The sequence below is a fragment of the Loxodonta africana genome, chromosome 6, assembly GCF_030014295.1.
Source record: "Loxodonta africana isolate mLoxAfr1 chromosome 6, mLoxAfr1.hap2, whole genome shotgun sequence".
Lineage (NCBI taxonomy): Eukaryota > Metazoa > Chordata > Mammalia > Proboscidea > Elephantidae > Loxodonta > Loxodonta africana.
The window spans coordinates 50547384-50575277 of record NC_087347.1 but is presented as its reverse complement, the minus strand read 5'-3'; the positions used below and the strand labels follow the sequence as shown (position 1 = coordinate 50575277).

Genomic DNA, 27894 nt, shown 5'->3' with positions numbered 1-27894 from the left:
GAGGGGGATACTGTGGGAAGGGATAGAGTGGGAGAGATACTTTCATGAGGAACATTCCCCAAGTACTTGGATCTTAGGACATGCGATATAAACTCTGCATGGTTTATTCAGGGATTAGAGAAATTGTTCACGAGTATTTCTAGGAATAAGGATGAGAAAGGAATTACATTTATGGAATGTCTATTTCTATGTGCCTTTTACAGATATTATCTCATATAATTCTCCCAACAATCCTCTAGGGTAAATGTTACTATCCTTTCCCCTAACATCCAGAATCATATAAACAACTACTTCCTTGATATCTCTTGGATAGTTTATAAGCATCTCAAACTCAAGAAGTCCAAATTGTGGCTCATATCTCCCCTGTCAAAGTCGCTCCTCCAGCAGTCCTCCCCCAATTTAGTAACTATCACCATCATCCATCCAGTCATTTAATCCAAAAGATAGGAATCATCCTCTCTCTTCTTTCTCATCCCTACATCCATCCCATAAGCAAGTTCTATAGGCACCACACCTAAATAGTCCCAAATCCTTTCACTTTTTACTGTATCTACCACAACTATCCTAATTCAAGTTTGTTATTTGCTGCCTGGAATATTCTAGAGTGTCCTAACTGGTCTCCTTGCACCCAGTCTTGTGCCAGCCCCACAGTCCATTCTCCCCACAGCTGCAAAGGGATCTTTCAAATATAAGTCAACTCATGTATTTCCCCAGCTTTTCACCCTTCAATAACTTCACAGCATACTTAAAACGCAAACTACTAAGCAAATCTGTACCTGATCTGGCCCTTTCCTCCTTTTCAACCTCATCTGTATTATCTCCCCCTCTGCTCTCTTCTCTCCTCATCCTGATTTTCTCTCGTCCCATCATTCCTTCAGTTTGGCCCCTTGTCTTCACTAGCTTATTGTCTCTTCCCAGGTCTTCTCATTATTGGCTCTTTTGTTTTTTTCAGGTTTCCTCTTAAAAGTCACCTATTCAGAAAGCCTTTTACTGGCCACTTAATCTAGGGTAGCCTCTGAATTACTTTCAATCACATCACCCTTATATGATGGAATTATTTTTTGCTCATTTGTTTTTCTGTAGAAAGTAAGCTCAAGGACAGCAGAGGCCTTGCTTATCTCATTTACCTTTTTATCTCTGGCTTTACCTGGCACAAAGCAAGTATTCAATAAATATGTGCTGAATGAAATACTTTTACCAGAAAATGGAGGTACAGAGAGGCTAACATCGTAATTGCTTATGTGTTAGTTGTTTTTTGTTTTTAGTTAGGTCTCACTCGTGGGATCTACCAGAGCCCATGAATTTCCTGTTATACATGTGGAGAATGCATTGTTATATAGTGTTAAAAGGGAGAATTAAATTACTTTTCACATTGAGCTAGTTATTCTCCCTTTGCTCCCTCCCCTCCTGCTACCATCCATCCTTTGCCCTTGTCTGCCCTGCTCTGTTCTTCCTGATGATAAACTACTACAAAAAGCCTTGGGATTTCTTCCTTTTGGCAGCCTGTTGGGCTTGGGTACTGGTAAGAGATTGGAGGGTATAAGAGAGGAAGAGAGGTAGTGGTATTTATACTTTCTTCTCTTTCTAACAGTTCTGGAGTTGTAGGGTTCCTGTTCTTGTCAGGGCAGTCTCACTTTGAGTGCTCCAAGCTCTCTCTAAGCTACAGTAACACTGTTCTCTCCTCTTGTGCTTTTATACCCAGAGGTAGTAACAACTTTCTGCTATTGTTCCATCACTTTCCAAGTGCTTCACCATCCCCTCTTGGTTCCCTAAATCCTGCTTACAACTCCGTGAACAGTCCCTTCATTAAACTTTTCTCAGTGAAGCCTTGAAGCGTCATTTCCTGCTTGGACTGAAACACAAATTTATCTGAAAATGTTCTACAATACATTGAGGTTAATGACCACATAAAGTATTAATAACAAATTTCTCTATTACAATGATTTCTTGAATTATAATTTTACAAAATACATTATTAGTGATCAAAAAGTCTATAAAGTAAGTCATGGTAATGATGAAGATTCAACATTTCAAGAAATCTATCTAAAATTTACAAAGCAATACCTGAAACCAGTCGATTGTACAGCAGTTAACAAGAGCAGGGAACTTTCTAAGACGAATCCGAAAGGCGTCTCCGATGGGACTCATGGCGAGGACCACATGTAATTGATTGCGGCAGCGATCAATAAACATGTTGAAAAGAGCTATGGGGCTGCCATCTGTTTGTTTGGTTTTATCTCGCTGACGATCTATCTGACGCATCTTCTCACATATCTCCTGCTTCTCATCTAATGCAAAGAGGTTTGGAACCTCTCCAGCGTTTAGCAAATTGTTGACATCTTCTAGAAATGACTCTCTTTTAATCTGAGTATCTGTAAACAAGAAGACACCCTGCATTTCACCTTCGGCGCATTTCCTTAAAATCACTTTTAAATCTTCATGCCACTCAGAGCTACCATAGCCCTTGGAGATTTCAACCTGGAAAACGGAATAATCAGACATGTGGGCAGCTAATCTGGTGACAGACTGCCTTCCACTTCCTCCCACGCCAACCAGAAGAGCATGGCTGCGAGGTTGCTTCAGGATTCTGGAAATTCTGCAGATGTGTTCTATGGCAAATCGGAATAAGACAAGGTTCATGGTTTTTTTACTAATATTATTGTATTCTTCTAGGTGAGTTTCTACTATCACTCGAAGATCATCCACATTTGCAACTTCCCTGTAGTTGGTATCCTCCCTCTTGGGATCATGGAAGTCACAAAACATTAAACTGCGTAAGTCATCTTCTTCTACCACTCCATCGTTATCAAAATCCAGTTTTTGAAATAGCTCATGAAAATTTTCACCCATATATTTTTTCAAAATTTCCTGAATGCAGGTGACAAGCCAATTCCTATCTGCATTATCCAGAAGGCGATCATAATACACTCTAAGGACCTGTATAATAATTAAAAATTGGCTTTAGTAACTTTTTTTAGTTTAATTAATGCTGTGCTAATCCCAAGTCTCATAAAAAATACACTCAGAAAACTTCTATCAGCTTTATTAAAAGCATATCCACACAATGAGAACAGACTCATAATTATATTTATTTTAAAGATTATTTTTGGCCACATATATTCAGAATAATAGTTACATTCAATTATCAATAAATAGTAATTACGAGGCTGAAGCAGTGACTGCCTTTGATGGTCACTAGAGGTGGATAACAGAGCAGGATGCTACTATCTATAGTTCCCCAAATCTCTTTCAGTGTTTTTCCTTGATTCCAAGCCTGATAACATATTAAATGTTACTGGCAACTTAATAAAAAAAATTCTAAGCACATTTTCTAGACTAGAAGAAGAGGGAATGTCTTGAGAGAAGGGAGTTGTTCAGACATGTTAATTATTTTTGTTTTAAGTCATTGCCAAGGGCTGTCTACTAAAATAAATCTCTGGTTACATGCACACTTTATGGGACTGCAAGAAAGAGTTAACCAAGATTACTGCATCTAGTCATTTCCTCAAAGTGGCAAAATGAGTGTGCTGGGGCTACAGTCCTAAAACAATATGATATTAATAATCTATATTTTAGTCAGGGGAACTTCTAGTTTTGGGACCTGACTCTGCTATGCAATTTTGGGCAAATCACTTAAGCCTTTTGAATCTGCTTATTTACCTATAAAATGGGAAATACAATACCTACCTTGCAAATCTCAGAGACTTGTGGCAAAAAGAAATAAGATAACATGTGAAAACCTTTAGATTTGAGATACATAATTATTCCAGACTGCCTTTGGAAACAGTGTTTGATTCCACGGTGTTCAAGAATCATGATTTTAGGGTTTTCACTATTGTCAAGTTGCTGACATAGTAACATAATTCTTTTTTTTATCAATAGTGGCTTACAAGGCAAATGGTATAATTTAAGTCTTCTCCATACTCTAACCCTGGTGACACAATGGTTAAGAGCTTGACTACTAATCAAAAGATTGCAGTTCAAATCCACCAGCTGCTCCTTGGAAACTCTACGGAGCAGTTCGACTCTATCCTATAGGGTTGCTATGAGTTGGAATCGACTGGACAGTAAGGGGTTAGTTTCAGTTAGTTATACTGCAGCTAGTTCAAAATCTATTTCTCTATGGGACAATCTAGTTTCACAACATATACAAACGGTTACTTTCTTGGATTGAGGTAATGAAGACCTCAGACAACATTCCTGTGGGAGAAAAGAACTAAATTTAGCCAACCTCACATATTAGGCATCAGTGCCTAAGCATAAGTCAAGTTTTTTATTACCTAGTTGGCAATTTAGTAAGAACCTATGAGAGCGTTTCTCAAAGACAGTCAACAGAACCTGCATTTGAATCACCTGAGGTATTTGTTAAAATGCATATTCCAGGGCTTCACTCAGGGTCAGCTGACACAAAATCTTTGGGCAAGGTACCTGGGAATACCCATTTATCCTTTTATTTTTTTCCTTACGTAAGGTACACAAATCTTAAATGTACAGTTGAATGACTTTTTACACATTTATACACCCATGTAACCACCACCAAGATCAAGATACAGAATATTTCCAGTACCTTAGCAGGCTCCCTTAGGCTCACTCCTGATAACATGTCCTCTCCTCCAGAGGGAACCATTATCCTACCACCCCCCTCTCACAATTTCAGGCTGCATGTAAGATTTTCTATTATAAATCTAAGTAGTTGAAAAGGATATAATTTCTGGCATATTTATATTACACGTTTGCTTTAAATCTATTTACCTCAAAGCATTGATATCATTCACATGCTATAAAATTCACCTTTTTAAAGCATACGGTTCAATAGTTTTTGGTAGATTCACAAGGCCTTGCAACCATCGCCACTATCCAATTCCAAAGCATTTTCTTTACCCCAAAAAGAAATATCAGCAGATAATCTTCATTTCTCCCTCCCACAAACTCCTGCCAACCAATAATTTACTTTCTGTATCTATGAATTTGTTTATCTGGACATTTCAAAATAAATGGAATCATACAGTATGCGCCCTTTTGTATATGGCTTCTTTTACTCAGCTTAATGTTACCAAGATTCATCCACGTTGTACTATGAATCAGTACTTCATTTCTTTTTAGGGTTGAATAATATTCCATCATATGGATAAACCACATTTTATTTGAGTTAAGAGCTTGGCTGCTAACCAAAAGGTCAGAAATTCAAATTCCCAGGCTGCTCCTTGGAAACCCTATGGGGCAGTTCTACTCTGTCCTATACAGTCGCTATGAGTCGGAATCAACTCGACCATTCTTCAGCCAATAAATATGTAGGTTGGTTCTACTTTTTGGCTATTATGAATAATTCTGGATGAATAATTGTTTATAAGTTTTTGTGAGGACATATGTTTTCAATTCTCTTGGCCATATACCTAGAAGGAGAATTATTGGGTCATATGCTAATTCTGTAACTTTTTGAGGAACTTCCAAACTGTTTTCTAAAGTGGTCACACCATTTTACACTTCCACCAGCAATGGATGAAGGTTCCAAATTCTGTGCATCCTCACCAATACTTGTTATTATCTTTCTGATGATAGCAATCCTAGTGAGGGGGAAGTGGTATCTTGTAGTTTTGATTTTCATTTCCCTAATTAAAAGAAAAAAAATTTTTTTTTTCTTTTAATGGCTAATGAAAGGGGCCCTGGTGGTGCAATGATTAAACACTCAGCCGCTAACCAAAAGGTCGGCAGTTTGAACCCACTAGCAGCTCCAAGGGATAATGAATCTGGCAATCTGCTCCCACAAAGATTACAGCCTAGAAAACCCTAAAGAGCAGTTCTACTCTGTCCTATGGTGTCACTCTCACTATGAGTTGGAATCAACTCAACAGAACCCAAGAAGAACAACAGCTAATGATGTTGAGCATCTTCTTTGGAAAAATGTCTATTCAAATTCTGTGTCCATTTTTTAAATTGGGCTATTTGTCTTTCATTGTTGAGTTGTAATCTTTTTTTTTAAACATATATTCCAGATATTAGACCCTTATCAGATATATGATTTACAAATATTTTTTCTTAGTATGTGGGCTGTCTTTCACTTTCTTGATGGTGTCTTTTGAAGTACAACTTAAAAAAAAAATTTTGTATAAAAGCCAGTTAATTTTGTTTTTGTGTGAAATATCCATTTTTAACAAGCAAATCAGGCAATATGCACACTAAAGATCGAGAGCTTCGAGAAATCAAAGGTAATGAAAAACAGTAAGCTACTTTTGCACATTTGAAAAACATTTAGTGAAATTATACTAAGTCCTCTATTTTGATAAAGGGGTGTCTGGGAAGGAAAAAGAGACCTAAAGTATCTGACAGATATTTGACGTTCAAGAAATGTTTTCTTGAATGATTGGAAATAAATCTTAAACTACAGTGTCAAGCTCAAGCATTTTTTCTTGGGGGAGGAGGCGTTTTTGTGTGTGTGTGTGTGGTGAAATATACACAACGAAACACACATCAATTCAACACACTACATTTTTTGAAATGTCATTAAGCTCTTTTTATGTGCCAAGCATTGTTCTAGACACTAGTGATACTCAATGAAAAAAAAAAAAATTCTCTGCCCACATGGAGCTTGCATGCTGAGGGAGATGGACAATAAACGTAATAAATCACACAGCACGTTAGGAGATAATTAATGCCATGAAAGGCAGAAACACAGAGCAGGGTAAGAAGGAGACATCTGAGCAAGGACCTTAAGGAGGTCAATGAGTGAGCTTTATAGACAATGGAAAGGATGTTCCAAGCAGAAGGAATATCAATGGCAAAAATCCCTGAGCTGAGAGCATGCTAGATGTTTCCAAGAGTAAAACTCAGAAGAGAACAAAATGCTGCCTTCCTTTGCAAGGCATTCTTTTAATGGATTGAGTGACATCTTCCTCTCTAGCCCCTCTCCCTCTCCACTTGCAGTATATTTCTATCACTTATGTGGCTTAATGAATTTATAGCCTGTGTCCCTGTCCCAAGATATGGATCCCATTCAGGTAATCGAATAACTTGCAGTGAAGTATTATAAGGATTTCTGGATACTCCTTTTCCAAAGAATCACTTTTAAGGACCATGTGGGACCTTGCTGTGACCAAAATTTCCAAGTGGAGAGTTCCTTCACTTGGGCACATATTGAAATGTATGAGGATTTAGGAATTCAAATTGCATATCTAATAGCCTACAGAAACTGGATTTTTAAAAGCCCTTTAAAAATTCATGTCACTGTAGTAAATGGTTTTAACATAGTAGCACAATCCAGATTTCTTAACCAAGTTATTAAAGTTATAATGTTTACATTTTAAAGAAACGGAAGAACATTTGCCAGATTCTCTGACCACTTTATAAATATTAAACGATTATTTTGATGCATATTTTTCCTATTTTCTCTCCTTCTTTTTCTCTTTACCTCCATCCCCATCACTAGTTTTTAGAAGAAAATGTTCATCAACATACCTCTCCCAAAGAGAACCTAATACATGTTTAGTTTCTGTGCTCTCAAACTGAATTGTAAAACTGGTTTGCTGTGTGGTTCTTTTGGCATCTAGTAATACTACAACTAAGTAATGTAAATAAATAAATTCACTTATAAGAACAGCTCCTTAAAAAGTATTCCATCTTAACATTATTTGGAGTCAAACTGACAAAGACTAAGTCATTTAAAGAAGATAGACCCAAAGTGATTCCTACTTTGAAATACTGAAATATTCTGTAAATCAACAGAAAGTCCTAAAAATGGGAGAGAAGGCATTTTGAATACCATAAAATTCCTCAATGTTAAATATTTTAAAAAACCATCTTGAGTACTGGCCTTCAGCTGAATGCACGTGAACAACATAAATTGCTGAATATTCTTTTTACCCCAGTTTTTGGCATGGTAAAATCTTTGCTTCTTGAAAAGCCACATTTTTATAACATGTAATTTTACCTCATGAACCCAAAGTCGTTTAATCACTTCTTTGGTTTCTGCTGTTTCTGGTCTTGACAAACAAACACCCTGAATAACTCGGGAGAAATCGCGGAGGTTGAACAAGTAGTGAGATTTAGCTGGAGTAGGCAAGAGATTTTTCATTGCTTCTTTGTACAGACTCATTGTACCATTGACAATTTGTGAGGTCAAATCTAGAAATTCTTCTGGGAATTTATAACTTTAAGAAAATTTTTAAAAGAAGAATGTTAGCAAATATAGAATTATAATACATAAACAATACTTAACATAACCAACATATTTAATTCTGATTAAACTGATTGATTTGGTTTACAAAATCACCATTTCTTATCATCATAATTTAACAGTAGAATGCTTACTCCTTTAAAAGCAACTTTCCACTTACTACTGTATTTTATGCCTATTTCATGGCAGGATCAGTTTAATGGACTCAAAGCTACTTAAATAAGTAAACAAAAGAACCAGCCAAGATTATGTCCCCCCAGATCCAGTATTCACTCCCAGGCATTCTCAGATGCACAGAGAGAGAGCCCTTAAAAAACACTGGTGAGGTAGGTGTGTTCCAAGAAAGAGAATAAAGTAAAGAAAAATACTAAAGTTAAAAAAAGGAAAACAATAAATAGTAAGCCAGGATAAAAAGGACAAAGGTCATGGTTAGGGTAGAAAGAACGTGAGAAAAGAATGTTCATTTGGAAAGCCTGGCTCTTTGTTTAATTTCTGGCTTGACAGGGAGCCTCCAACATCACTGGATAGTCAAAAAAAAAAAAAAGACACTTTCCTGAGAATGGGCATCAGGGAGCTGAGACCTGCACCGAGGAGATCTGCTTGGCTGCCTCACCCCCACGCACTCTGCTGAGCAGCCCTGTATACCTAGAGCTAGCGAGCAGCATGTCCCCAAGATACAGGCTCCAAGGGGGGCAGTCGTGGTTCAGTAGTGGAGTTCTTGCCTTCCACATGGGAGACCTGGGTTTGAGTCCCAGCCAACACACCTCATGCTCATCCACCACCGTCTGTCACTGGTGGCTTGCATGTTGCTATGATGCTGATCAGGTTTCAGTGGCTCTTTCAGTCTAAAATGGACTAGAAGGAAAGTCCTGGTGGTCCACCTTCAAAAATCAGCCAGTGAACATCCTATAGATCACAACGGTCCACCTTCAAAAATCAGCCAGTGAACACCCTATAGATCACAACGGTCCACCTTCAAAAATCAGCCAGTGAACATCCCATAGATCACAACGGTCCACCTTCAAAAATCAGCCAGTGAACATCCCATAGATCACAACGGTCCACCTTCAAAAATCAGCCAGTGAACATCCCATAGATCACAACGGTCCACCTTCAAGAATCAGCCAGTGAACACCCTATAGATCACAACGGTCCACCTTCAAAAATCAGCCAGTGAACACCCTATAGATCACAACGGTCCAGTCCCCAACTGATCATGGAGGTGGTGCGGGATCGGGCAGCATTTTGTTCCGCTGTGTACAGGGTCACCATGAATCCAGGGCTGGCCCCATAGCAGCTAACAGTACAGGCTCCAAGGCTCAGACTTGGACATGGATACCTCTGGGGGACCCAGAGTTCTGCTAGAGAGTATCAAAGTCACATGATAAACACGGCATCTCTTTCCTGGAACATTAATTGTACTCCGTGGTGAAATTTCAAAATATTATTAATCCAAACATGGCCATATTATATAGTAGAAAGCAAAATTTTTAATAGATTTTTAGGTAAAAATCCACAACTTCAGACAAAAGAAAAAGGTACTCTGAACTCTTTGTGTTGTGCTCCCATAGCTGGATGCGGGAGGAAGGGAAGAGAACACGTGTTACTTCTTACATTTTCCTTCTCTAAGAATGTTTTCATGGAAAAGCTTGAGAAGTATTACTTACATTGATGTATTTCCAGAAGATTTTATACTCAATGAATTAAAAAAAAAACTTAAATTACTTACCAGATTTTTAAATGCCAGTTTAATATTCTAGAGAAGATTGTATACATGGATTTATCACTAAAATCATTGATTGTTATAATATTGAAATGTCGCATGTATCGAGGAGTTATCGGATTTCGGCCACCACCTAAATATTAAAAAGGATAAGTCTTAGCAATGTTACTATTCTACACCAGAATAGTTACCTGGATATTTTTGAGGGTAAAACAACTTGAAAGATGGTCAAATTCAAAGCACAGAGAAGTCAAGATAAATGAACTGTTTGGAAACTCTGATTCCAAAACTATTTTCTCCACAAACATAAGGTGTTTTTTTCCTAGCTGAATTATTAGAATGAGTTAAGCTAATCAGACATAATCTTGGGACAGATCTATGTTACCAAAGGAAATCAGGCCAGACAGAAAGATCCAATGCCCACGTTCCCCATGGCTCATACCTTTGACTGATCCCCAAAGCAGTAACCTATAAACATCCTGATTACTTTTTATGCAACATTAAGATAACCCTGAGGAACTCAATTGACCAAATTTTAGGGTTGTTTCCCATATGACTGAATCTATCAGCATGTCTTGGGCATACACCCTAATCCTTTCCCTACATCTTGAAATGAATTTCCCTGAGAACAGTCTATGTAGTTCATATGGCCACTTCACTGGCTGCCTGCATTTTTTAAAAAATTTGAATTAAAAAAAATTACATTTTCAAATATGAGGTTTTAATAACTGATTCAGTTATTAAAACAATTACATTTTCATGAAACAATTACATTTTCAAATGTGAGGCTTTAATAACTGATTCAGGATTTAACACATCATTTTACAAAATTAATATTATCATTTTTAAAATACACAGACATATTGTGTTTGCTTTTTAAAGGGATTGAGTCATGGAAAGTTTGGTAAAGAAGCAAAAAAAAAAAAAAAAAAAACCATTGTTGTTGAGTCAATTCTAACTCATAGCCACCCTACAGGAGAGAGCAGAACTGCCCCATAGGGCTTCCAAGGAGTGGCTGGTAGATTCAAACTGCTGACTTTTTGCCTAGCAGTCAAGCTCTTAACCACTTTGCCACCAGGGCTCATTGGTAAAGAAATATTGTAAAAGTGAATAATAGCTCTATGATATATTTTATACAGAATATATAGGTTATTGTTTAAAGCAAGGCAAATCTGTATTTTGCTTCTGTTGCTGAATTATAAATTATTCCATGCTGTTTCTGAAAACATGTAGAAGGTGAAAGCATAGAGCTGGTAGCCATCAGTCATAGGTTAAAAGGGTTATCTGTGTCAATATATTTATAAACTTATAATAAACACTAATTTACCTGGGTGAGTTTAAGGAGATGGTGAAAGGTTTTCAAAAGGAACGGTGAGAGATTATCTACTCCAAATCTGTCTTCAACCCTTCCTCTCAGAGAACATTCAGAACTGGTGGTATTTTTAAGAAAACGGGGCCCAAGAGGAAAAGAGTGCCTCCCAGATTCAGCCTACTCCTGTGCCCAGCGCCGAAGAAGGCAGGAATAAGGGGGCTTAAGAATGCAAAAGGCTGGCTTGGGGTGTTGAGGGAGGGACAAAGTAAACTGAAGTCTGAGACCCCGGACCAATAGAGTCTTTGATTAAAACAAAACAACAACAACAAAAAAAAAAAAAACAGTGTTGTTCAAAGTGGCCCACTGCACTCCCTGAAGAAGAAATTTTTTAAAAGAAAAGGATGCCAGTTTGAGGTCAGGAAGAGAACAGTTAAAGATATCTAGTTAGTTCAATCAAGCCATTTTAGATACCCTAGGATAAAAAATTTCCCTACAGAGATTTTTTTGAATTTATGAATTCCTCTTGAAAAATGTAAAGGGTCTTTAAAGGTTAACACTTTGGCAATTTCCTGTTTAAATTCCTCTCAGTAGCTGGTCTAAATCTAGACACTCACTAAAATGGGACTTGACTGGGCTTGATGAAAGGTGAGCTCTGAAGTGGGGCTGTTTCATACAGTTGAAGCATTAAGGAATAAAATAGATGTATCAGGGTTCTCAGAGCGCAGGAAATGGAGAACAAAGTTCCAGAAGGTGAGGGAAAGAGGATTTAGAAGAGCTGGTGGAAGAATAGAAACCCTGGTGGCATAGTGGTTAAGTGCTTTGACTGCTAACCAAGAGGTCAGCAGTTGAAATCTGTCAGGTGCTCCTTGGAAATTCTATGGGCGAGTTCTACTCTGTCCTATAGGGTTGCTATGAGTCGGAATTGACTTGATGGCAGCGGGTTTGGCGGAAGAATGACCCAAACCAAGGCCACCCATTTTGCAGTGTTGACTACTTTTCAGCCCTGATTGTGGTCTCTCCCTTAGGTCACAATGAATACAAATACAGAACATACACACAAAACATTTTAACTTAAATTGTGTAGTTGGGTTTCTGTTTCTTTTTCCAGATATCTCTTTAGCTATAACTAGAGTGATTGCTAATTTTTTTTTAATAATTACAAATTCAGAAAATGTACCTGGAGGTCCCATAGCACACATGATTTGAATGTCCACTAGCTTAATCATAGAACAATCTTTTAGGTCATACCAATTCCAGTGATCTAACCACTGCCTAAGTAACTCAATGGGTGGTTGAGCCCCATATACCTCCCGAGCAGGCATATTGACATCATCTACAAAGACAACCTGAGAAAGAAAAGAGGAGAGGTATTAGAAAATGTTAACACCTGCAACTAGTGTCCTCTTTTAGTGTACACAAAAAATACTGAGGCAAAGAATTAGATTGTCTTCTTGAAGAGTATGTCTGCAGTAAGTGACTGTTTCTTTTCCAATCGGGAATAATATCCCTTAGCACCCTTTGCTAATACATTGACTTCATCTGGGACTAGGGAGACATTCTCATTACTAATCTTTTAGGTTTAATTTAGCACTGATTAATCCTCTAGTATAATTTGTTTCTGAGTATACTTGATCTTTTTTCTTTGTACAACTCTAATACATTAAAATAAATCAGAAAGAAGTGATTTTGAACTGATTATAACCTTTGAGTGGTGAGGGTGAGGTGAGTCAACTGATAGCTCAGTTGTTTTAATACCTAGGAGAGCGAGCAACAAAGAATCCACTGAGTGAAAATGTGCAGAACAGAATTAGGAAGGTAGATAAATTCTCAGATGAGTATTCTACTTTCAGTTCAAAGGTTAACTGCTTGTTTGTGATGTCTAATTGTCTAGTGCAAGCACAAATTTAATCACAAATGTTAGGAAAATGTTGTAATCGAAATCTGTGATTAAGAAAATAAAAATGCACAAAACGTTGTAAAGCCCTGTATAATCTGGCATCCTGTATTTGGTTTCCTCGTTTTGACTGTAGCAGTGTATGTGCGTAGGCCCAATGTTATATTTCGTGTATAGAAACAGACAGGAATTACCATTCTCTTGCCCAAAGGAGGACCGAAAACGCCCTTTCTCCTTTTGTCCAATTTTGACATGATAATATTCTGAGTTTGAGCTGCTGTAGTTTGTGCTGAGAAGTTAATTAGCAGAGGCTTGTAGATATCCTTATTGAGTTGATTTAGAAGAAAATTCTACATAACAGGAAATAATAAAATAAGCCATTGTTGGAATTGTGTTTTGATGTTTCAAAATAAACACTGAACATCATCGTTGACAGGCTCAGATTTAACCTTAGAGCGCAATAACCATATAAAAAGAGATGGAATCAATAATAATAACAGTTACCATGTCAATGGAGTACCTCTGTCCACCCAGGCCCCATGCATGTGGCTTCTCTGATAGTCACAAGAACCATACAGAGTACACAGTCCTTCTTAATGTGAAGACACTGAGACTCAGAGGTTAAGGTACCTGCCTAAGGTCTCAGAGATGGGGCAGGAATCCAGGCTGCCTTTTGTCTCTCTCTCTGTCTCAAATCAATGTTCTTTTTAATACACCTTATTTCCTTTCCACTTATATACCAAGTCATCTGATTCTAGGAAGCTTAAATAAAATAATTGTATTTTCAAAATGGAATTCACTGAAAAGCAGAAGTAATTACAATAGCTCTATGGCACGAGAATGAAGAGTAGCAAAATTTCTTGAGAAGCTCTTCAAAATATGCTTGTCTCTCCTCATACTTCCTTCTCTTTCTCCCCACTCAAAAGCCCTGGATGTACCACTCCCCCTCCCCTATAACGGACAACTGGTTAGAAAATCTAAGTGATATTGTCTTAATGAGTGCTAATGTTTCGAATAATGGGAATTCCAGAACACTTAATTGTGCTCATGAGGAAACTGTACATAGATCAAGGGGCAGTCATTCAAACAGAATAAGGGGATACTGTGTGGTTTAAAGTCAGGAAAGGTATGCATCAGGATTGTACCTTTTCACTATACTTATTCGAGCTGTATGCTGAGCACATAATCCAAGAAACTGGATTATATGAAGAAGAATGGGGCATCAGGATTGGAGGAAGATTCATTAACAACCTGCGTTATGCAGATGACACAACCTTCCTTGCTAAAAGTGAAGAGGACTTGAAGCACTTACTGATGAAGATCAAAGATCACAGCCTTCAGTATGGATTACACCTCAATGTGGAGAAAACAAAAATCCTCACAACTGGACCAATAACCAACATCATGATAAATGGTGAAAATATTGAAGCTGTCAAGGATATCATTTTATTTGAATCCATAATCAACACCCACAGAAATAGCAGTCAAGAAATCAAATGATGTATTACATCCGACAAATATGCTGCAAAGGATCTCTTTAAAGTGTTAAAAAGCAAAGATGTCACCTTGAAAACTAAGGTGAGCCTGACCCAAGCCATGGTGTTTTCAATTGCCTCATACGCATGCAAAAGCTGGATGATGAATATGCAAGGCTGACAAAGAACTGACAACTTTAAATTGTGGCGTTGGCGAAGAATACTGAATATGGATTGCCAAAAGAACAGACAAATCTGTCTCAAAGAAGTACAACCAGAATGCTCCTTAGAAGCAAGGATGGCAAGACTACGTATCACATACTTTGGACATGTTATCAGGAGGGAAGAGTCCCTGGAGTAGGACATCACGCTTGGTAAAATGGAGGGTCAGCAAAAAGGAGGAAGACCCTCAATAAGATAGATTGACACAGTGGCTGCAAAAATGGACTCAAACATAGCAAGGATTGGGAGGATGGCACAGGACCAGATAGTGTTTCATTCTATTGTGCATAGGGTCACTATGAGTCACAGCTGACTTGACAGCACGTAACAACAACACATGCTCATATGGGTAAGGGATAGCAAAAGGTGAGTTAGCTTTTATATGTTTCAAAATTTACTTCCACTAAGTGCTTCCAGAATTCAGCTTTATCGTATATAGGATACTAGATTATAAAACCAAAACATCAGGTGATTAATATCACATGCAGGAGCCACTGTGGTGCAGTGGTTAAAGCACTTGGCTGCTAATCAAAAAGTCAGTCGTTCAAACCCACCAGCCTCTTTGCAGGAGAAAGATGTGGCATTCTACTTTCATAAAGATTTACAGCCTTGGAAACTCTATGAGACAGCTCTACTCTGTCCTGTAGGGTCAGTAAACCCAGTGCTGATTCTGACTCATAGCAACCCTATAGGACAGAGTAGAACTGCCCCATAGGGTTTCAAAGGAGCACCTGGCGGATTCGAACTACCGACCCTTTGGTTAGCAGCTGTAGCACTTAACCACTAAGCCACCAGGGTTTCCAAAGGGTCACTATGAGTCAGAATCGACTCAACGGCAGTGGGTTAGGGAGGTTTATATCTTATGCAAGTTCTCTTCATAATGTGGTCACATGCTCAGCATTAACATAATTAAGCAAATAAAAAATTTGAAAATACACTTTGAAATATTAACTTATGTATCAAGGCAAGACCTATATTTTAAAAAAGGGATCGACTTGATGGCAATAGGTTAGGTTTGTTTTTGTTTTTAATATATGTTAACTGTATGCAGCAGACATGTCAGAAATTATTGTTGTTGAGCACCACTGAGTCGCTTTGATTCATAGTGACCCCATGTAACAGAGTGAAACTGCCCCATAGGATTTTTTAGGCTGTAATCTTTTATTTTTTTATTATTTTTTTTTAATCTTTACAGAAGCAGATTGCCAGGTCTTTCTCTCTTGGAGCCACTGGGTGGGTTTGAACTACCAAGCTTTCAGTTGATAGCCAGGTGCTTAACCACTGTGCCACAGGAGAAAAAACATGTGGAGAATATCAGGAAGGGAGGGTAAGAAGCTGTTCAGAGATACTGGGTTAATGGCTAATTTTCACTTCTTTCACCAGCCCAGCAGGAGCTACTTATTTAAAATTCTCTTCCTTGCATGGAATGAGAACTTTCTAAAAACCGGTGAAGAATTTTTGCTCAAACCCAAAATTAACAGGTAGAATAGCAAAAAAGTAAGTAATAGGGAAGTTTAGCATAAAACTAGAAATATTTTTTCCATGATTATGTAATTAAAATGCCTCTTTTTGTAGTTTTATAATTAAAGTGTAAGGGATGGAATATTATTTGATGAGAAAAATAGTTAAAAATAAGCTGTTCTGTTTATCTAAGGGAACAACACTATCCTGAGTTTATTATAATAAAGCTTATTATAATAAAGGAGTCTTATAACATGTCTATGTAAAGCAAATTCAATTGAAATTTTTGTATCATTGGATTAAGACTTTCTAAAAAAAATTATTTCACTTTGTCTATATGGTATATAATTCAGTGTTTTTTTTTTGTGTATATGGTATTTGTTAGATGAATGGATGGACATTAGATGGATGGATGGACGAACAGACTAAATAAGACAAGAACAAAAATAAAGAAATCCTTAAGATAACGTAAGGCATGTCTTGAAAGGCTTCGCAGTAAGCATTGCAACCATTTAAAAGCAGAATTAAATCTATCTATAATTTTTTTATAATAAACGTAGGTAGTTATAAAACAAAATTTAAATGTGATATAAAAAAACTACTGAAAGAGATGATGCATAATATTAAAGATAATTTATAAATAATAAACTGAAATCTTTAAAATCCCAGTCTTAACCAGAAAGTGGTGAGTGGGACAGGGAAGTAACAATATGCCAGCCTTCCTAGCTAACAAGGTAGGGAAAGGAGGTCAGTGGGTGGATACCGTTTCACTTTGATGTTGATAATTTTAAAACTGTGAATTGATGGGAAAAAAAGACCAGAAAAACACTTCAGTGTTCTTCAATAGATTTAAATGACACTAGTAGAATTTTAAATAGTTTATATAATGTTCTTAATCAATAGAAAAAGAAAATAAACATCATCATAGCAACAGATGAAAATTTTAAAAAGAACATTTTTTTTGTTTGTTTAAGAACATAAGAAACCTCGCAGAAAATATGAGTGCAGAAGTCTGACTAAGCATACTTATGATAATTTATGAACCTATAGGGTTGCTATGAATCGGAATTGACTCGATGGCAACGGGTTTGGTGTTTGGAAGATTGATTTCCCTATTAAAATAAAAAGAGGACTCAGAGTAACATACAAAAACAAAATGTAACTGTATGTGGATTCTAAGACAAAATTAAAGTGATTCAGAAATGCTTACCCTAAAAAAAGAACAAGTAAAAATAGGCATGTGAATGCCAACAAAAAGCAAGCAAACGGAATTTAACTAAAGAGAACAATTAGTACACTAAGGCTTTTTTTATTGCTTATATATCACATATACACATAAAATGTAAAATTCAGCCCATTATCTAAATGGTTCCATAAATCCAGGTGTTTGTCATCACTGAATAAAAAATTCTAAATAAGTACATTTTTACTTTTTACCAGGAGTCCTAAAAATTATATAAACAAAATTTAGGTTTCCATAGCTATCATTTAAGTCTTGTTCTTTAGTTTAAATTAATTATCAATGTCTTACAATTTTTCAGAGATAAAATTGCACTTTATCCACTGAAAAATGCATGTTTTTAATGTTAAGAGATAACACTCTGAAAATTAAGTAGATACTTATAAAAAACTACTTTGCTTTCTTTTTTTGATTTAGTAATCAGATCATATGTGTTAATGGAAATGGTTTCTTTAAAGATACGTAGTTAAGTGAAAGGGAAAATATTCATATGCCAATAAGATTTACCTTTAAAAGAAAAATAAACATAAATATTAAATATTGTATTTTTAACAAATATTCCATTTATGACCCATTGTATGAAATTAAAGACTCCCTCCTCACACAATCAAGATGTCAAACATCTTTCCACAAGTTTTCGCAGCATCTCGTTGTTGTAAAGTGTCATTATTATAATTCATTATGTTTTTATGTAGTCTCTAACTGGGACACTACTTCTTACTTTTTCAATTGTTTATTTAAAATCTAAATAACCAGATATGTAATAAATACAATAAATAGAAAAATCACTTTTTAAAATTAAATATACTATTTAATAATTTCAGCAAGATAGGATGTAATACAAAAGGTTCATTAAGCATATTGTATGAATAAATTCTTAGTAAAATTATTTTATGGAAGTGAAAGTTATTGTCTCAAAATTATACTTTCTTTCACTGAAGAACAAATTTTTGATACTTTAGCTTTATATCTGTACTACTTACAATTATAACCAATGCTTAATTAATTGGAACAATAGAAGGGAAAAGTAGATCAAGGTCAACCTTAAGTCAGCATTAACATGAAACTATAATATTCAGGGATGGATCAATCTCTGGAAATAGGGACATGATCACCTGCCCAGAAAGGCCCAATAATCAGAGACCATCCAATTGGCGCGAATTCCTAGCTCTCTCAATGTCAGGAAAAAAAGCCAAACTTATGGGGCAGTTCTACTCTGTCCTATAGGGTCGCTATGAGTCGGAATCGACTTGACGACAGTGGGTTACTGCGTTTAGTGCTCACTGGAAGAAAAGCATTTAAATATCTCTCTTCTTGCAATTAAACCTGGCCATCTTTGCTAGAAACTTGATTCTGATAGCACTGCACCAATAAAGAGCAATTAGCAGCAATCGACCCTTGCCGCCATTACTGAGCTCTCCTGAAGAATCAAGCCCCTCAGATCGCTGTAACAGTTTAACCACAGTGCTCAGTTTAATAATCAGCTGCTGACTATGGTAATTATATAAATACTATCCTTAAATGCACTACTGCTTTATTCTTAGGTAAAAGTTTGCTTTAGAAACTCCTACCATTGTCAAATTATTCCAGACATATTGTTTTGACTGGGTCTGTGCAATTTAAACAGCTAGTTAACATTCAATATTATCATAAAAGGATGACTAGCACCCCACATATAAACCCCCAAAATACCTATCTCATTAGCAAGGAACAGTTTAATACAGAAAGGTGTAGTCCCACCAATGTTCTTAAAAGTGAAATAACTGAGAAATTCTTATGAAAGTCACCAATAAGCCAAGTATATTAAAATGAAAATTATTTTTAAACCTAACTATGGAAATTCCAGCTAATGAAATGATTCAGGAAAAAGAATGATTTTAGCCACAGAAGAATTTTTTTTTTAATTATTAATTTTAGATAACATGAGTGATAGCTAAGGAACAAACTAAAAAAGTATTAAAGTTAAATTTATTATTCTAGGTGGTTAGATAAAAATAAATGTACAAAAATCAATTATTTTATTATTTTAAAACTAGTTAAAATACAATGGAAAAATGTCCATCTATTTCAGCAGCAACAACAACAAAACATAAAAGACCTAGTAACTACATGAAGAAAATCACAAATGTTCTCAGGCGGCTCTAAAAGACAAAATGATTGTAAAGTGCATTGAACCCATAACTCATTGCTGTCAAGTCAATTCTAACTCATAGCAACCCTATAGGACAGAGTAGAACTGCCCCATAGAGTTTCCAAGGAGCAACTGGTGGATTTGAACTGCCGATCTTTTGGTTAGCAGCTGTAGCTCTTAACCACGGTGCCACCAGGGCTCCAAAATCCATCAAGTATTTGCAAACTGAAAATTCATAGGTGGAATCCAGCTTGAATCCATATTCTCTTAGGACCCCACAGAGTTCTTTAAAAGTATCTTGGTGCCAATTTTTTTTTACCCAGAGAATTTCACATATTCATATTGTATACCTAGTCCCCACAGGAATTTAAGTTTACAATCCTTGAAGGATGAAAAACATAAGAAATATTTAAACCAAGAAATATTTAATGGTAAAATATGACCAAAGAAAAATGTTTCTTCAAAAATTTGTTTTTTTCTATTGTGCTTTAGCTAAAAGCTTACAGAGCAAATTAGTTTCTCATTGAACAATTAACACACATATTGATTCATGACATTGGTTGCCAACCTTGCAATGTGTCCCTGTGACATACCAACACTTTCCCCTTCTCAACCTCGGGTTCCCCATTTCCATTAGTCCAGCTTTCCTGTGCCCTTCTGCCTTCTTGTCCTTGCCCCTGGGCTGGTGTGCGCATTTAGTCTCCTATATATGGTTGAACTACTTGTGTTACTGTTTGTTTTACAGGCCCGTCTAATCTTTGGCTGAAGGGTGAACCTCAGTAGTGACTTCACTACTGAGTTAAAACAGAGTCCAGGGGCCAAACTCTCAGGGTTTGTCAGATCAGAAAGTCTGGTCTAAAAATTTTAATTTTAAATATTTTTTTTTTAAAGAAGAGAAACATGGAAGGGATAGGTTGATGGTTAACATTATCAGAGTTTGAACTAGGTATTACTAGTTCTAGTAGCCCTAGCTGAGCAGTGGTTAGGCACTCAGCTGCTAACCCAAAGGTCAGAGGTCTGAACTCACCAGCCACTCCATGGGAGAAAGAGGGGGCAGTCTGCTTCCATAAGGATTTACAGCCTTGGAAACCCTATGGGGCAGTTCTACTCTATCCTGTAAGGGTGCTGGGTTTGGGTGCGAGATCTTTCTTCCAAAATGCCTCTTGGTGAACTTCAGTCTCCAATCATTTGGTAAGCGACTGATTGCGTCAATTGTTTGCACCACCCGAGGACTCAAAATAAATTCTAGATGGATTAAATGAGAATATCATAGCAATAAAGAGCTACAAATGGGACTAACACAAACTACTAGCAGAGAGTGAATTAGTATAATCTTTCTGAATAACTTAACAAAAATTATCAAAAACCAACAATTCCACTTCCAGGAATCTAGTAATTCATCATAAGCAAATAAGCAGAGATAAGAATCAAGATTTAGCTACAAAAATGTTGATTTCAGTCTTATCATTAAAGCATAAGAAAAATTAGACACTTAAATTAGTTATCATATAATTATAGAAGACTAATGCCATTAAAAATTACCTTGTAGAGGAATTTTAAAAAAAGGAAAATATTTTTAATAAATTAAACAAAACAAAAAAACAGGTTACAAAATAAAATGTACAGTATGTTTCCAATTTTGTAAAAAAAGAAAAGCTTTTGCCTGAGCAGAACTGGATGGGGGTACAAATGACAAAGACCTTTCTTTTCTCCCTGCAACCACTGCCTTTAACCATGTCAAGTCTCCACTCCCTGGCTCTTAATGATATCTTAGGGAAATTCCTTAGCTTTCTGCACACTTTCAATTATTTTCTTTAAATCCAAGCCAAATCAACAGCTCAATTTAAAATCTTAGTCAAAACCTCTCCCCTCCTGATCTCTTGGATAGTATCTGATACATATAAGCATTAGTTTATGATAAAGGTGTCACTTCAATCTGCTGTAAAAGAAAGATTATTCAATAAATGATACTAGAGAATTATTTAACTACATACCCAAATATATACCAGAATGATTAAAGTATTAAAACGTAAAATCAGTAAAGAACTAGAAACACGTACTCATATAAGCTGGGAGAAAGTGAATTGTCTGGGAACCTGCAGTGAGGGTGGGACCACCAATAGCTAGCTGACTACCACCTCTTTCCTTCTGGCCTTCTTGCTCTCTCTCCCTCCTCCAGGATAGGGGTGAAGACAGAGGAAAAGAGGCAAAAGTCCTTCTGGTTCTCTCTCAGCTGATGCCGTTTTACCTCCTCTTCATGGCAGGCTTCCAAATGCTGGCTGATGTGGAGGTTCTTTAGATACTCCACAGGACAACCATACTGCACCACTGCCTCACATAAGTCAAACTCACATCTTTTATTAGTGGCCATCTAGAATGGAGCCCCAAGAGAGCTCAAGTCCTCTTCCCATTGACCAATTAGCCCTAGGGAAAGTTGCATTTATTTGCCACACCAGAGGCTAGGAGGGCTACTTAAGGCTCCAGCAAGCTTCTGTCTTCAGAAATCTGAAACTACTATCACGTAGTCACTGGTCTCCAATCAACATGACCCCAAAACTCAAGGGAACACAAGCTGTGTAAAGCTACTGAGGTTTACCTGTTATAGTAGTTAACATTACCTTAACTAACTATGGATAGGAGCCCTGGCTGTACAATGGTTAAGAACTTGGCTGCTAACCAAAAGGTCAGCAGTTCGAATCTATCAGCCACTCCTTGGAAACCCTAAAGAGGCAGTTCTCTGTCCTGTAGGGTTGCTGTGAGTTGGAACTGACTCGACAGCACATAACAACAACAACAACAATGGATATGATTTCAGAAATCATTAATGAAAATCAGTGTTATTATTATATACTAACCCTTTAGATATTAAATAATTTATAAAACTAAATATCAAGTGTAATTAACTAGAACATATCTTTCAAGAGATTCTTTATTCTGAACAAGATATTATTATTAAAATACCTAAATAATTGGGATGGAAGGAATACACAGAGTCACTATACCAAAAAGAATTGGTCGACGTTCAACCATTTCAGGAGGTAGCATATGGTCAGGAACCCATGGTACTGAAGGAAGAAGTCCAAGCTGCACTGAAGGCATTGGCGAAAAGCAAGGCTCCAGGAATTGACAGAATACCAACTGAGATGTTTCAACAATGGATGCGGCACCGGGTGTGCTCACTCATCTATGCCAAAAAATATGGAAGACAGCTACCTGGCCAACTGACTGGAAGAGATCCATATTTATGCCTATTACCAATACAGGTGATCCAACTGAATGCGGAAATTATCGAACAATATCATTAATATCACACGCAACTAAAATTTTGCTGAAGATCATTCAAAAGCAGCTGCAGCAGTATATCAACAGGGAACTGCCAGAAATTCAAGCTGGATTCAGAAGAGGACGTGGAACCAGAGATACCATTACAGATGTCAGATGAATACTGGCTGAAAGCAGAGAATACCAGAAAGATGTTTACCTGTGTTTTATTGACTATGGAAAGGCATTTGACTGTGTGAATCACAACAACCTATGGATAACATTGAAAAGAATGGGAATCCCAGAACACTTAATTGTGCTTATAAAGAACCTGTACATAGACCTGTACATTGAAACAGAATAAGGAGATACTGTGTGGCTAAAGTCAGGAAACGTGTGTGTCAGGGTTGTATCCTTTCACCATACTTATTCAATTTTGTGCAGTGAGCAAATAATCCAAGAAGCTGGACTATATGAAGAAGAGCGGGGCATCAAGATCAGAGGAAGACTCAAAACAACCTGTGTTACTCAGATGACACAACCTTGCTTGCTGAAAGTGAAGAGGATTTGAGACACTTACTGATGAAGATCAAAGACCACAGCCTTCAATATGGATTATACCTTGACATAAAGAAAATAAAAATCCTCACAACTGGACCAATAAGCAATATCATGGTAAATGGAGAAAAGATTGAAGTTGTCAAGGATTTCATTTTACTTGGATCCACAGTCAACACCCATGGAAGTAGCAGTAAAGAAATCAAAAGACACATTGCATTGGGCAAATCTGCTGCAAAAGACCTCTTTAAAGTGTTGAAAAGCAGAGATGTCACCTTGAAGGCTAAAGTGCTCCTGACCCAAGCCATGGTGTTTTCAATTGCCTTATATGCACGCAAAAGCTGGATGATGAATAAGGAAGACTAAAGAATTGATGCATCTGAATTATGGTGTTGGCAAAGAATATTGAACATGGACTGCCAAAAGAACAAATAAATCTGTCTTGGAAGAAGTATGACCACAATGTTCCTTAGAAGTAAGGATGGCGAGACTATGTCTCACACACTTTGGACATATTATTAGGAGGGATCAGGTCCTGGAGAAGACATAATGCTTGGCAAACTAGAGAGTCTGAAAAAAAGAGGAAGACCCTCAATAAGATGGATTGACACAATGGCTGCAACAATGGGCTCAAGCATAACAATGATTGTGAGGATGGCGCAGGACCAGGCAGTGTTTCATTCTATTGTGCATAAGGTTGCTGTAAGTTGGAACTGACTCAAAGGCACCTAACAACAACAACAAATAATTGGGACAATAATTTAGTGATATAAAGTGGTATCATATCTTTAATCGATTTTCTAAAATAAATAGGCAATTACTAAAAAATTCTTCTCGGTATAAACATCAAAATACTTTTTTAAAAACAATGATTTAAGCCTATTTCAGGGAGGTTTAAAATAACATTCTTATGAATATTATGCACATTTTAATATGTATATTTTTACAATACTCACAATAATATAAACACTCTTTCCAGTTCCTGTTGGTCCTACAAATATGAAAGGTTTCTGATGCGTGGTCAATAATTCCATTAACGCAGAGCACTGAATAGTGTCCAGAGTTGGTACAATGATTTCATTAAACATCACATCCTTAGGAATTGGAGGAGCATCTTCCAATTTTTTTACCCATGGTTCCCATCTTCCTATTCCCTGTTTATAAAAAGCAGTCAAATAATGTTATAAAATACTTTTAAAAATCTGTACTGCTATATGATTGTAGAAGAGATTAAGACTGACAAGTTCTGATATTTATACATTTGTTGTTATCCTTTTAAACATTTCACCCTGAGTTTGAAAACCAAATTTCATGTGTAAATTAAGAAGAAACTAGGCTTTTACCTGTACCCTGTTGCTGTCGAGTCGATTCTGACCCATAGTGACCCTAGAGAACAGAGTAGTACTGCCCCATAGGGTTTCCAAGAAGTGACTGGTGGATTTGAACTGTTAACCTTTTGGTTAGCAGCCATATCACCAAACCACTGAATAAAAATAAAATGTTAATACTGTGACACTTTTGATGATACTGCTTATTCCAACCCAAAGATCAATTATTTTGGTCAAATGTTAGGTTCTTTAATGATATTAAGAAAATTGGACTAATCAGTGCGTTAAAGAGCAAGGAATTTTATTCAATAAATGTTAACCAAAATAAAACTATTTTCTCCCTAGAACATCAGCTATATATTGCTTGACTTATATAAGGTATTTATAACATCACCTTATTTCAGGTAAGATTTCTTAATATAAGATTATTATTATGAATGATCATTATGCTGTATCTTTGTTCCCAATTGGTATCCAATAGCAAACTAAAATATTAATTTTCTATGGCAATTTTTATAACAAAATTTTCAAAAAAGATCATGTCCATATTTTCTCCTTAGAAAAATACTACCATCTTCTCCATTCTTACAAAAATAAATCCAAATTCCTGAGCATTTAAAGCCCATCAGAATTCAGGCCCATCCTTCCTTCATACCATCAAGTCTCCCACAACCCAGCCTTATTTATGGGCTCACTGGTCCCAAATACACTCCCAGCCCCTTGATTCATGATATTCCCTTGGCCTAGAACATCACATGACTCTTCTGAAAAGGTTGTGAACTCACTGATGGCAGCACTGTACTTTATTCACTTTTCTATCCTCTGGCATAGTGGTTAAGTGCTACAGCTGCGAACCAAAGAGTTGGCAGTTCAAACCCACCAGGCACTCCTTGGAAACTCTACGGGGCAGTTCTACTCTGTCCTATAGGGTCGCTATGAGTCGGAATCGACTCGACGGCACTGGGTTTTTTAACACACTGCCATGCATATAGTGTAGATTTTGGGGGGTGGATGAATTCACATCAGTCTGAAAATTGTATTGCAAAAAAAAATATTTCTGGAACCAACGGAGAAGTAAGGATTAAGAATCAGAAAACTCAAATGTACAGTCATTTAGAAATTCTGTGATCCTGGGAAAATCACTCAGCATCTCTATGCTTCAATTTCCTCAGTGGTAAAATCTGCAAAATAACCCCATCTTTCCTATTTCACTGAGGTGTTAGTAAAATGAAATGGAAATAATTACAGAAAAGTTTAATAAATTTTAAAGTGCTCTGAAAATGTAGGGTATGATTAGTAATTTAAGATAAAATAAAATTAACTAAAAAAAAAAAACCCACTGCCGTCGAATTAGCAAAGATAAAAAGATATTATCTTGTGTTAGGCAGGGCTAAGAATGCCGTTCTGAAGTGGGCTTGGTGATACATCTCAAGGGCCGTGAAAATCCGAAAACTGATACAGTATTCCTTTTTTAGAAATACATCTTAAGGAAATAAGCATATATGTAAACAATGACTTGTATACAAGGATATCAACCAAAGCAGTACTTACAAAAGGAAAAAACTAAAAACAACAAAATGTCCAAAACGCCCAAATGTCTAAGAGTAGGAAACTGACTAGATCATGGTCCATCCATATAGAATACACGAAGGCTTTAAAAAATAAATTTACTAAAGAAAATAGTGAAATAGAAAGGTGTCCTCTTTATTAAGTGAAAAAAAAAATGATAAAACTATCCATTTGGGATATGGGATATGGTATGATCCCAATTTTACTTAAACCTATATATAGTTAAACAATACATATTCCTAAACTCTCTCCACGGTACAATACTTGTGGGAGCTGTTACATAAAAACAAACATGGAAACAAACACCAGCCAGGTTTTATTGCCCAATCAGTTTGGGAACTGCTGAATTAACATTAAACCAGCTGCTTCCCTGCAGGACTTCTTAGAGTCCATATTATACTAATGTGCATCATGAATCTCCAAGAGGCATCTTTGAACATTCTGTGCCCCGTGCTGGACTAGATATGTTAATGCACAATTTTATTTACTGAGTACGATTGCCCCATGAGGTATTATTATTATTATTACACTTTGTCAATAAGAAAACCAAGGTTCAGAGAGATTAAATAACTTGTCCAAGGTTACACAACAAGAAAGTAGCTCTACTAGGACTCAAATCCAGGTGTGTCTCTCTTTAAAATCAGCACACTATCCCTTATGCCAGGCTGTCTCTGAAGGTAAACTGTGATGAAAAAAGTGGCCCAGAGCCACGACATGCTGTGTGAATCTCAGAAGAGACTCTGCCAGGCTGGCAGCTACAATTCTTCCTTCAGAACTCTTACCTCAGTGACAAACTGATAATCATAAATTGTTCCTTTCTCAGGAAATGGGACAGTTAGTGCCTTGCAGGGCACTTGTTCAGCACCACTGAGTAATTTAAACCTATTTCGAGTTAGATCTGTAATTGGACCTTCCATGAGTTCTCGAAGAATCTTATTAAATTTCAACCGATCATCATCTTTACAGGAAGCACCAACGGACCAGATCAGTGAAAACAAAAAAATGCCCTGCAATGGAGAGATGAGAAAGAGATGAAGTGCAATTAAAGAATAACTTTAATCTATCCTTGAAGCTTAAATTAGATCTGAAAGATTATTTTATCTGAAAGGAAACACATAAGCTAACATACGACACAAACATTTGATTATCTCAGGATTTTGTAAAATTAGGTGTCTTTTTTTTTAACCCCCTCAAGTCATATCTTATAAAAATCTTAATGTTAGAGAAGATAATACAATGAAAAGCATAAATGCTAGTCATGGTGAAAATCCTAGAATGATTAATCTAGTAAATCACTTAATATTTTAAATTTACAGCAGGAACCTGACGTTAAAAAGAACATTGACATAACTTTTTATTAAGCTATAAAGGTACACTTTAGTAAGATAAATAATAATCAACCCATAACATACATGCTCTAACAGAACAGATCTTGATTAAAAAAAAAATTATTTGGAAGTAGAATAAATTATTTTCTTTTATTTGCTTTCTCAGGAAATGGACAGTTAGTGCCTTGGAGGGCACATGTTCATAACCACTGAGTAATTTAA

The 27894-nt window shown here is 36.5% G+C and overlaps 1 protein-coding gene across 1 annotated transcript in view; it reads right to left on the bottom strand.

Moving 5' to 3' along the window:
- Positions 1-27894, bottom strand: part of DNAH7 (dynein axonemal heavy chain 7) — a 262133-nt gene that overhangs the window by 112219 nt on the left and 122020 nt on the right. Inside the window, exons 35-41 of the mRNA XM_023542658.2 lie at positions 27127-27351; positions 24404-24601; positions 13294-13449; positions 12383-12551; positions 9900-10026; positions 7925-8144; positions 2065-2937 (exon numbers count right to left, since the gene is read on the bottom strand). Of these exons, the coding sequence (XP_023398426.2) occupies positions 2065-2937; positions 7925-8144; positions 9900-10026; positions 12383-12551; positions 13294-13449; positions 24404-24601; positions 27127-27351 (1968 nt within the window). The remainder of the gene's footprint in view (positions 1-2064; positions 2938-7924; positions 8145-9899; positions 10027-12382; positions 12552-13293; positions 13450-24403; positions 24602-27126; positions 27352-27894) is intronic.